Below are 12771 nucleotides of genomic sequence, written 5' to 3' on the forward strand. Positions count from 1 at the left end.
AGAGTGTCCTTAAAACGGAGGTGACTTACACGGTTCACTTTTTGTTCCAATTGACAATAATTTGGGAAGACTGTGGCCTGTGAAGTCACCGAGCTAAGATCATGTCAAGGAGAAGGGGGCAATGTCCAAATGGAATGCTCTTTAAGTAAATCTGATTTCTAACCTGACTGCAGCCCAGAAAGGACCAGACGGGGTCATCATTCCCAATAACTACTGTGACTTCTGCCTCGGAGGCTCCAATATGAACAAAAAAAGTGGCCGGCCTGAGGAACTTGTATCGTGCTCAGACTGTGGGCGCTCTGGTAGGTGACTCTTTCTTGCAACTTTACTGTACAAAGACATTTGTGTGATTTGTTTCTTGCTCGTTCTGAAGATTTTGAAGAAAGGCGGTGCATTTGGGAGGGAATAGAAGATGAGATCTTACCTCTTGTCTGTGTTTGTGGGAAAGGACGACTGGGAATTTTTCTGTCATAAAAGCCGTTGTTGGATTCACATTTTTAAGCTAATGGGGTCCTACGAAATAATAAAGTTTTAATGTATTTATTGGCTTCTGTGAATGTTGGTACATGTACTAGTTGTTCTTCAAATGGAATGAGAAAATCCTATGACAATGTTAAAGAATGGACTCTGTCTTCAAATGCTGCAATTACAACTATAAATTACTTACAAGATTTATGAAAGTTGCATGACAAGCATTTCCATTGATTACACATTTCATGCATTTCTTCATCCAAAAAAGAAAGAGGGAGGAAATTACAGGGTAGAGATGGGGGTAGCTGTCAAGAATTATCCTCTTACAAGATGACTATCATTAATTTTGTTTAAAGAGGTTTTTATTTCTCTGTTTTCTTCCCTTCTCTCCTTTTAAATGTAGGCAATTGTGTCTTTCCCATTCTGCGTTTCTTTATTTCTGGACTGTTGTTTCCTTCCTTCCTTTCTTTCTTTTTTTTTTTTCTTTCTTTCTCTTTTTTTGGGAAATTTTATCCCAGCTGAGCAGTTATTTATAGCTTGCATGATAGGTGGTGATGGTGGTAGACGGAACAGGAAACCTTTAATAACTGCATATTCCAGCTTTGGTCCAAGTTTCCAGTTGTGATATTTCTGGACAGTGGTGATAGTAGTGGTGGTAAGACCATCATATCGAAATCCAAAAACCAGAGAGGCCTTGAAATTCATTATTGCTGCTGCTGCTTCTGTACTGTAGTCACTGAAAGTCATCTGTTGTGTGATGGCTGAAATGTGATGTGGAGTGTTCTTGTGCCGAGGGGATGGCCTTTTTATGCTCCTGCTAAAGTTCATAGTAAGCCTCTTACCACATTCAGTGGGAGCAGGACTAGACTCTCACAGACAAATTGCCTTCTGCAGTTTTTGTGACCTTTGAAGATACTATGAAGTGATACTGACTGTTCACCAGAGGACTGATGGCAACCCCTTTGGTTTTCTCCAGGGATATCCTTACGAATGCTGTGCAGTCAAGGGCATGGACTTTTAAGTGTATGTGTGTTTGCTTAATAACTGAAGGGGGAAGCTCATGTGGTCCGTGGTGCTATCTTGGAAGATCATTGCCATTCCCCGGGATTGTTATAGTTCAATATAACTCATTTCAGCATTGTCCTGATACAGCACAGTGAGATGGATCCTTATTTTTTTTTGGTATTTAAACATCGCTGTGGTAATTATATCAGAATGTAACACAAATACCTTAAATTCCCTTGATTCCTTAGTGTGATAGAACAAGCAGATCGGCATGTAACCTAAATTGTGCCAAATCAGTTCCATTAAATGCTATACTTGTATAAATTCTGACCCACCTGGGTCGTTTGTAGGGGTCTGCAATGGTGTGACTGATGTGTGATGAAAGTGATTAAGGTACAACCACACACTAATGTGTAAACTAAACCAATAAAACCTCTTTAGTGGCTGCCATCTTTCTCTTTCTTGATAATGGAGAACATTTTCATTATACTGAAAGAGAGATCATGGAAATTATATTGTTTCTTCCCTTCACAAAGTCAGTAAAATCACACCTCTACAAGGTGGTTTATCTGCCAATTATTTTATTATATAAATTTTCTTTTTGTGAACAGGATTTAATTCTTCGTGTCTCAAGCAATGCAATGTACTTGTTATATGGCTGATTCCTGTAGCTGGAGCGGGGACCAAACAGTTGGTTACTTAATACCACGCTACTGTTTCTGAATAATAAAATAGCTGTTCCATAAAATCTCACACTTTCATTTTCCTGGAGCACCAGAGACATCTTTTTCTCTACCTTTTCTGAAGAGACACTTTGAAGGCTATACAATTAATCACATAACATGTTTGATTGAGGGAGAAAATAAACCTGTTTCACAGGTTTCAGTATTTGACTTCTCTTTTAAGAGTCTTCTCGTTGTTGTTGTTGTTGCTGATGATGATGATGTCCTGTGTGGAGAATTTCCAGTTCCATATTGAAAGTTGGATTGACTCACGCACATCTGAACTTTTCAGTGTTCCCCAAGACAGGTCACTTCTCATCATAGTTAATTTAGTTGTTGAACTGTATATATTCGTTTTGGTTTTTTATTTATTTTTGAAGGAGTTGCCATGAAATTGGAATAAAAGCATTTGTTTAGATTACTTAGTCTTCAAAATGTATTTCATTTTGTCTACAGAGGAGGCTCTTTAGCATCAGGTGAAGGACAGAGATAAAAAATAGTCCTGAGGTTGGTGAGCTATCTAGTGGATTACATTCCTATAGCACTAAATTTGTGACAGTTGACGCCAGTCTGAAGGACAGTCTTTGTGCTTAGAGCTAACAGTGTCTAATTACTTATATGGTCTAAAAATCTTTTAAAATTGATCTAAGTAATCACAAGGAAATATTTTAATGTCCTTTGAAGAGAGGAAAACATGATTAACCCTTTCGCTGCCATAGCTATGGGCACCTGTGTTGGTTGTAGATTTTTTTTCTTTGAAAGAGAAACTGATCCTTTTTTATTTTTCTTACTGCAGTTCTACTGAGCTATGTTGTTGAGGTGCGCGGGCACGTGCAAGCACACACCTATGAGCTCGATAGTCTGAATTGTTTAATAATAATGATGATTAAAAAAATTATGATGATGATGCCTGTTGCTTAACCCATGTGCTGATATATTCATCATACATGTCAGCTCATTTGGGAAGAGAAGGCAGGAGGGACGAAGCAGCGCCAGCACGCACTACGGAGGACTTGTTCGGTTCCACGTCAGAAAGCGACACCTCGACCTTTCATGGCTTTGACGAGGATGATGCAGAAGAGCCTCTCTCAAGCCGAGGAGGTGGCTGTGGTGGCAGCTCTCCCTCTGCAGACAAAAAGGGCGGCTGCTAAAATAACTAAAAAGACACACAAACTCTGAGTGATTTGCTGTCCTTTTTACTACTAGGATTATTATTACCTTTTTCTTTTTTTAATTTTAGGTCCTTGGGGTTTTTTTTGTTTTGTTTTGTTTTGTTTTTTTGTTTTTCTTGTGGGGTGTACACTGAAAGCACAAGCATTTAAAGCTCTTGACAACTACTTTGAAGAGACAGAACTTTTTGATTTTCCTGTTATTTTTTTCATTTTAATTTGTTTTCCTCCCACCTCCCCCCCCTTCTCTTTCTCTCTGGAAACGTAAAAGGTGGATTTAATATTTTTTTTAATAGTGAGCAGAGTTGATTTTCTTGTCTTTTAATATATATATCAGCAAACCACAAAAGATACAGATGGGTTGGAGAGCAGAATGCAAACCCAAATAGGTTTTTTTAATTATTATTATTTATATATTCTATATATTATTAGAAAAACTACTTTTTAAATAAAAATACAGAAAAAAACCACAACAAAAAAGCAATGGATGTCTACTTGATAATAGAACTGTTTCTAGAGAACCACTGTGGGCGGACTCTTACCAGAGGACAAGGAAACCCTTGATGTGATGGCTTCTGTGTTTTGAGATTTTGCACTTACTGTAGCATGTGGAATTTGGCTCTTCTTGTACACCTACTACGCTTGTCTTTAAAAACCTGAAAATACAAGCAGCACCATTGAAGACCATGACCTTGGGGAACACGTTTCCATCCCTCTTCTGGACACCTTTACACTCAATAGATCTCTTCCTCCCTGCACCCCTTCATGTCTTCCTCACTCAGTTCTACTTTTTTTTTTTTTCTTTTTTCTTCACCTTTCACTTCATGGACAGCAATTTCCAAGCATAGGGATGGAATATGAATGGCAAGTCCTAGACATCAAAGACAAAACAGATGGAGGAGCAGAATTATGGAAGAAATTATATGGGAAAATACCTCACCTGTACTTTCCATTTTAAAATTTTAATTCACAGCATTTTTTCCTGTGTCGCCCAGTTTTTTCTCTCTGTAGTGTCTTGTGAGACACTTTGTTTGCTTTTCAATAACTTCTCTTGAAATAAACCAAAGCAATACTCATTAAAGTTCCAAGGGCAATGGAGAAGAGAGTGACTCCCTTCCCAGCGACTTTCCCAGAAAGGAGGAAACATGCAGCAGGATTTGAAAGGTAGGTCCGAGCTGAAATGTCTTTCCCTCAGTTTGCGATCTCTGTGCCCTGGATTTTCAACAGACCCTTAACTGAGCTTTGTTGTAGGAGTAGGTCCTGTGGATTAAATTGTATTATGAGTATGCGCCACATTCATACCCCTGATGAAGCTAATGGAAGTTCTGTGGGAGCAGGATCAGCCTTCTGTACAGTTAGAAGTGATTCAAAAGAAGTCAGTGTGTAGGTCACGTTTTGCTGTCCTAATGCAGGCAAAAATCTTCCTGGAGGAGGGGCAAGCTTAGGTTCGAAGAATATGAGGAGCAGGGAGTTGGACTCGATGATCTTTATGAGTCCCTACCAACTTGAGATATTCTATGATATATTTTAACCGATGTGTATAATGCCGAACAGGGTGAAATCATGACCTCATTTAAATCAGGGGCAAACCAGACATTTATCTGGGCAGTGCCTAATCCTTAGACTGGAAGTGTGTATTTTTGATACCAGAATAAAAATCTCAGCCTCACAATGAAGACTGTGGATATATATTGTTCTAGTGCATGAATGAAGCCTATCCAAATGGATTCTGTTTCTCTTGTTTCTTTTGCTGGGGTAGCACGATACTGTCTGTGAGAGCTCTTTCAATGTTTTTTCCTGCCTATAAACCTTAAAAAAAAAAAAAAAGAGAGAAAGGATCCAGGCTCTAATTTTTTTATTGTTCAATTTAGACATGGATTAAGAAGCAGGCAAATTCTGCTTTTAGGTACATGGGCGTAAATCCAGAATACATGCTACTGATGTCTAGATTACATTAATAATATGCCTTCAGAAGGGTGTTAGAAAAGGTTGTGAAATACCTCTGCCTGTTTATAGCATAGGACAGTGCATGCCAGAGCCATGTGCACTTGCCAGGAGAAAGCCTTGTTTAAGCTTTCCCCATATTGATAATCCTTTTCTGTTGCTATTCTGTTCCTGCTGGTGTATTATAATCGATCCAGTGTCAAATCAATGATATTTTGACTTAACACTGTCAATGAGAAGTGTACTTTAACTGATAAAAGCATTCATTTCTTCCACAACCAGTCCTTTTTTCTCTGAAAGAACGCAAGATAAATTTATAATATTTTGCCACTCTTCTGTATTTACTAAAAGCTCAAACTTGAGATGGTTTCCAGGAGTGAGACACAGAAGTATAGGTGTCTGCTTTTCCAAAATCTCTGAAAGAGTTAGGATAGTTGGCATGTCTGTATCCTTTTATATATATGTGTGTGTATAGGTAAACATATATCAGAAACGTTATGTACACAGACACATAAACACATATAGGTAATGCAGGCATTAAAATAACTGAGAGTAGAATCTGGTCCAGAAGTGGAGTTGTTCCCAGTTCCCAAAGACTGCAAACCTGAAAAGTTATAGAAATTAAAAAATGAAGTTCAAATTTATTTCTTCTGCTACTCCTGCCCTTCAAGCCCTGCACTTACATTTGTGATATTAGTATTATAATCTCTTCCTTTTAAAAAGACTTTTTTTTCTTTCTCTTCCTACTCTTTGGTGCACCAGTGTGAACAGCAGGGAAAATGGAAAGGGAGCGAGTACCTAGAAATGGGCCAAATCACAGTAAACAAACCACATGATTTCTTCTATCCATCTTGCATCTACTTCTTGTACCCATGTAGCAATCATGTCAGACAGATTAGAATGTTAGGAAAAGAGTTTTAATTTTACCCAGTGTTCCTCAAAACACACAGTATGCTTTGACACATTTGGAACCAGCCTGCTGCACCTGGCCACTGGTGCAGGGATGGCAGCACAGAGCTCAGCATTTACTAAGTTTTGTATTTACTCAGCTTCATGCATGCTTTTGGAGCCCATCCTGAGCTCTGTGCTGCTGTGCGGACTAAAGTCCTCGCAGCGCCTGAGCTAGGTAGCTGAAACCTACCCAGGTATGTCTTTCTGAAGAACTCCAGTCACCGCATCAACTGCAGAACAGGCATACTTTAAATACAATTTTTTCCAACTGAAGTCCTTGCCATTGTCTTTTGTGAACCATGCCTAATAGATTCTGGGCTCTTCTGGAATACAAACAATAATCAGATGCCCATAATTCATTAAGTCTTGATTTAGTTTCACAAATGCAGTTACTGTAACAATGCATACAGTCTCAGTCCTTTCGCAACCTAACCACCCATCTTTGTGACAGCCGGGTAGTGCAGTACCCTCAGAAAGAAGCCACAACAGCTCACAGAGTGCATAGAAATTGCCAGCTGACATTTATTACAGACAGCATAGAAAAATACCCGTCACTTACTTATACCATTAATGTGTATATGGATGGTCACTGGTTCAATCTAGTCCTGAGAGAGGAAGGAAGGTAAAATAAATTCATTGTTATGGAGAGCAGAGTAGTATTTGGATTCCTCAGGACGTCTTATTAGACAGAGATAACCAACATGAGTTTAGTCCAGCAGGCTCGGCAGTGTAGTACTGACCATAGGAAGGCATCAATCATGGGGAGGAAATTAAGATGTAGAGATGGAAGCTAGAAGAGTACTTGTGTAAGCTACATTGTAAAGTAGTGTTAACAGTGAATATTGAATGGAGTGTTGAAATGGAAATGAAATATTCTCAGAGCAGGTACTGCCAGAGCAAAGGCTGGGAACAGAGAAAGAAGGTTGGTAGATCATAAGTTAAAGATGAAGGGAAAGCTACATGAGACCCTCTCAGATGGACAAGGAGAAGATGACAATGTTAATGAGGCAGAAAATATATAGGAGGAGATTTCATAAGTGCAATGAAAAAAAAAAAAGGAGCCTGACACTAGCATAGCCAGGTCAGAAATGGGGGAACTGCACAGCATCAAAGACATCTTCAGAGAGGCATAAATCCCAAACCAAACTAGGAAGGCATAAAGAGAGTTTTCAATGCGAATTCTGGGTTGTACCTAAAAAATAGTCATCTTCAAAATCAGAAAGGAATGTGATGTTCTGTATTCCCCAGTGATTTCAGCAGTTCAATGAGACCTACTGTTCTGAGCTTCATGGAAGATCTTTGAAGGCGCAGTCCTTCAACTAATCACAAGCCTGGCTCTTCCAGTCCTCCTTGAAAGATGTTCTTCTTATTAGAGGAAGGTTAGCACAAGGCTGTCCAAAGATTCTGTATGCTGAAACATACTCTCCCACAAAAACCATGTACCAAAATAAGACAGCTCCAATGTGGAATGTGAATAAAAGGATGTTTCGTTTCAGGTCCTAAATTCAGACTTTTCTGTTTAATCATGTGAGCTGTCTCCTCAGGCACGTTTCTACTGCTCCGTACTAAAGGATCTTAGAAAAGACACTCGATTTCCTGAGCTATCCTCTGCAAACTCCGATTCACAGATGGGAGCAGGAGAAATAAGGAAGTGACGTGCTGCTTGAGCAGCGATTAGTGGGAAGAAAGGCTACATAAAGCGTGCACTGATCCTTAGCATGTTCCCTTTTGTGACTCTTAATTAGTTGACGTTTTTGCAGGGACAGACCTCATCTCTTACATGCAAACAATTTGAAATTTTAAGAGTGATTATATATATTGAGAAAATGTTACGCAAATATGGGATTCAGTTAAAAAATAAAAGGAGACCCTGAGGCATGTGGCAGAACAGGGGTGGAACTGAAATCTGGTTTGCTTCACTTTGCATCTCTTCCCTCCACTCAGGCGCCCCCGAGTTTTGTGGGTTGGGTATTTATTTCTTGTATATGTAATAGTGCTTGGAATAACATTGTACATATGTGGTAAGGTCGTAAATGATGAGCATACACTGCTGAAACAAGGTCCAGAGAGAACTTTGCCACTGGCTTCAGAAGGATTAGCACTGAGCTTTCTTAGCTAGCTATTGCTTTTATTGAATGAAACCTCACTGTTAATGTGGTGTAGACAAGCTCTGAGATGGCCATTTGTTTCAGCAGAATGTGTTATTAGAATCCCCTCCCCGCATTGTTTTGCCTTTGAGCTTTTACATTAGTTATTCATTTTGAATTCCAGTTTGCCATTTTACAGACCTCAGCCTAAGCTCTTGATTGAAGACAGAGTTTGCTGCCTGCTGATGCATGGAGCAAATGAGAACTGCACCCACAGAGTCGCTGAGTCTGGACTGTGCCGAGGCATCATTGTGTTCTCTCCTGCCTGCTTGGCCTTTCTTTGGTTAATTCTTGCAATGATATTTTGAGATAGGCTCTAAAATTATAATTTGAATGCCATTAAACTATGGGGCTTTCAAAGCTTGGCTCCTCATGCAATTTTGCCTCTTTCCCCATGGCAAGCAGTTTTACTGAATCAATTCCTCAAGCAAACATTGTATTGACCCCACTGGGAGTCATCTTATTATAAAAACTGCAAAATCTGCCCAGTGCGTTTCGTGCTGCAACATATGTAGATGTTTACCCGTTTCTTATTCTCCATGATTTTTTTTTATTTATGTAAAACGCGTAGCGAAGAGTATATGCAAAGTATGAGGCACACGCATGCATTCATGCTGGCATGGGGGTGTTTTGACAAACCCTCACAGTGCAGGAATGTAGCCAGGCTGAATTTTTGCTGACTGAGCCATTACAATAAACCCTGCCAACCTTTGTTCTCTTTGCCAGGTATCTACCAGGGTTGGAAAAAAACTCAACCTGTATAAATACCATAGAATACTGAAATAGGGTTGTAACTATTTTAATATCCCTGTCTGTTTTTCCATGAGTGTTAAGTTGCCAATTTCAGTGAAGACAAGTTGCAGTAATGTTTAGGAAAAAAAACAGCTGTTGTGGTTTCAAATTCTGATACCCCTGTTAAGGGGATGCTGCCAGTTCGTATCTTTGAGTTATGCTTTTGATCACTGGCATCTCCTAAGATTTTGGACCTTCACGTCATCCAGAACTGATATGAGAGGTGTGGGGAAGACATGGGGGGACGCACTTGCATTTTGTGGAAATAGGTTATTTTATTGGCTGTCTAGTACTGCTCAGGAGCTTAGCAGTATGCAACTTAGTCCATTCATGGACGAAACACAATGCAAAATGCAGTCTTTCACTTATTTCCAGAAGTTATTGCATTACTGCCACCCTATGTGTATCGTTCAGACTTCTAAAAATGTCTTTTGTGCAGTGCTGCATGCACTCGTGGCTCTGCACAAATAATTAGTAGTATAGCAATATAATCAGGGCAGGATTTCATAAGCAAAGGTCTTGGCTGTTTCTTCACTACAGCTTATCTAAGCTGAATGATGAAGCTTATTTAATGTTGTTCACAGTATGAAAGATTGACAGCTTTCAGTGACTTTCTTTCGGATATGCTCCTCCATATCCTTATTTGTTTGCTTTATATTTACTTATGGCTCCCATGGTCAGTTGAAACTGAGTCTGTGGAGCTATATTTTCAAAGAACTAGAACACGAACAGTGTTGGAAGGCTTGTTTGTGATGCTTCTGTTTTTTTCTGAACACTTGCTTTTGTTGTCTGAGTTTGTTTAGTTTTACTTTGTATTGCCTTTCCCTCTGCAGTCAGCCCTGCCCTCATGGACTCCAGCATCCTTCAAGCAAGACATTTCAGAAGAAGGCCGAGAGAAGCCAGGATGCTTTGATACTTCTCCTCTCCTTGCCCTGACCCTTCCGTACTCGTTTGTCATCTGGCACAGGAGCCTGGACTGTGGGAAGTCGGCTGCCAACTGTTGAGAGAAGTTCTGGGGATGCCCTAAGCTGGTGCAATACAAAGAAGTTTTTTAAAGTCTTGATTTCACTTTCTTTTAAGTGTGTGTATAAACCCAGGTCAAACTGGAATTGATCTACAGTAGAACTGACTGAAAAACAAACAAACTGAAAAAAGACTTAACTATTTTATTTATTTCGATATTTAAGAGAGAAAAGAAGTGCTGAAGTTGCACAGTATTTTTGTTTGAAATACATTTTACTTCAAATTTTAAATGCAATTTTGTGAAGACATGAAATTTTAAAAAGCACTTAATGTAAAATAAAGACTGAATATTTACTTTAAGGAAAACCTTTTTTTTAAATAATGAAAATAAAGATCAACTCTGCTCTCTCTCTTACTTTAAAGAAGCCATTCATACATGTGCTGGGTATCTTTGTTTTTTGCAAATTGGATGTGGTAAGTGAAGATTGCTCTGGTTTACTTTCTCCTTAATAATATTATCCTGCTAGATGCTTATTTTGCTGCACTGGTAGGCACAAATTTGAAAAAAAAATGTTGAAATAGCAAAGACCAGGCTCAGTGGCTGGATTTTTTTTTGTTACCAGATTTTGTGTCCAATTCAAAGGACTGTCTTCTCCCAGTAGGATTGATGTGTCTCTTCCGCACAGTAAAAGAGGTTTGCTCTTGAGCAACTCTGTGAAATACTTCTGCTGAAAGAGGGGTTTAAAAAAGGAAAACTCCTCTGTTAATTTTAGTATTATTTGTTGCTTTGGTAACTCCACAGCTGATTGTGAGTTGGTTGTAAGGGAAGTATCTAAATGTTCAAGTGCTCTTGGCATGGAGCTTCCTGTTGGAGTCAAGGATGATGCCATGTGTAGAAACCTTGTGTACTTCAGCCCTTTCTTAAGTGGTAGTGGACTTTGAAAAGTGTACAGGTGCACCCGCATGTCAGCAGTAAGCAACAGAGGTTACTCAGCAAGAGAAGAATGTGAGTTCCCGCAGCTACAATCCTAAATTGTCCTGTGAGGCAGCGGTGAGGGATGTTCATATCCCAAATTCTAAGTCGTTAGTCATCTTCTCAGTGAAATAAGGTGTTCTGCTCCATAGAAGCACTGGTGAATTTTGCCAGCTGCCAAATCTGCTCACAGAATCCTGCACCAAATCTCAGGATTGTTTGCTGTCACGTGTGGTGCAGTCTAGTACGGATGCAGGATAGCCTTGTGTCCTAGGAGAAGGGTATTGAACTTGGCTCTGAGATTAGCTTCTCCTCTGTAACAGGGGTGCCAGATGTACCTATTGGTATAGACCCAGGGCATAGATAGAAAAAGTGGTTTTGTTAATCATAGAATCATAGAATGGTTTGGGTTGGAAGGTTAATGTGTCTTATGTTGGCTTTCGGAGTGAAAAAATCTATGTCTACAAAAAATGCATCCTAACTAGGTGAAGCTGCCAGAGAACCTGATCCTGCATCATGTTTCTTGCACGCCTAAAACTCAAACTCACTTCATTGAGAGGTTTCCATGTGTCAGTAGCCGCAGATTTTGTCCTCTTCTCCCTTCCCCTTCTCCTGCTCTTTCCCAGATTAACACATAGGGCCAAAAATAACCCTGTAAGACGTCTGGTAGATCTGAGTCCTGCTCCCACTAAGTTAAATGACAAAATTTACCTCCTAATTGGGCTCTTTAGCAGGATGGTTTTGCTCTGTTCATTTTGTTGGTTTCTAAACTTGTAGTGGTGAACTGCCTCTAGAGAAAAAAAGAAATCAAATTTTATTTCATCAAAATATAACAAGACGCACAACTGTAATGAAGATTTGCGAACTGTAGGGTCTGTGTTCAGTTTGTGTAATATTCCTTCCAAATAAAAGTTCTGCTTCCAATGCCCCGACTGTATATTCCTCTGTAAATATTACTTTATCAAACCAATTCCACAAGCTCTTTTTTTAGTGCAAATAATCTTCTTTTAAAAAGACATTGTTGAATAACGTACGTGTACATATACTTTTCTAAGCTCTCCATTGTTTATAATACTCTTTGAAGCTTAAAATAAAACTCCCTCCTCTATTGATTTTGTTTCCCTTTTACGTTTTGTAAATCATGACTTTGTCCCTGGATTTTATTTTGTATTCCTGAATGAAGCTTGACGTTAACCAAGAATTCTCTTCCTTTTTCTCTTTTACTTTCTCTTTTCCATTCATTGGACTACAGAAACTGGTCCTGTTGCTTGCTGTAGTGAAGGTAGGCAGGCAATAAAATACTGCTTTTGTGTAGGACTTATTTTAAGAGTGTTTCCTATCTTTTGGTGATTATTAATAGAGGATCTTCCTAGATGTATTTATATTTTAATAACCTTCTCCATGAAGTTAATACAGTTGCATTAGGTTAATTTAGATTCAAAGGTGGAGTCTAAATTATACGAGAGCTTTTCATATAGATTTTAGTGACATTGTCTTAAGGAGTCCTGACCCTACCTATGCCATTTCTAATCCACTTACTGGAGTAACTGGAAAATGTGCTTCCCTTTGCTGCATTTCACAGTGTGGGTGTGAATCCTCCCTTTCCCTTTACACACAGTAGATTAGTAGCATGG

The 12771-nt window shown here is 39.1% G+C and overlaps 1 protein-coding gene across 1 annotated transcript in view; it reads left to right on the forward strand.

Moving 5' to 3' along the window:
• The window catches only part of DPF3 (double PHD fingers 3), a 174356-nt gene that overhangs the window by 144138 nt on the left and 17447 nt on the right, over positions 1-12771 (forward strand). The window contains exon 10 of the mRNA XM_086613071.1: positions 174-302. Within this exon, the coding sequence (XP_086469197.1) occupies positions 174-302 (129 nt within the window). The remainder of the gene's footprint in view (positions 1-173; positions 303-12771) is intronic.

This window comes from Tauraco erythrolophus, chromosome 6, assembly GCF_009769465.1.
Source record: "Tauraco erythrolophus isolate bTauEry1 chromosome 6, bTauEry1.pri, whole genome shotgun sequence".
In the NCBI taxonomy this organism is placed as follows: domain Eukaryota; kingdom Metazoa; phylum Chordata; class Aves; order Musophagiformes; family Musophagidae; genus Tauraco; species Tauraco erythrolophus.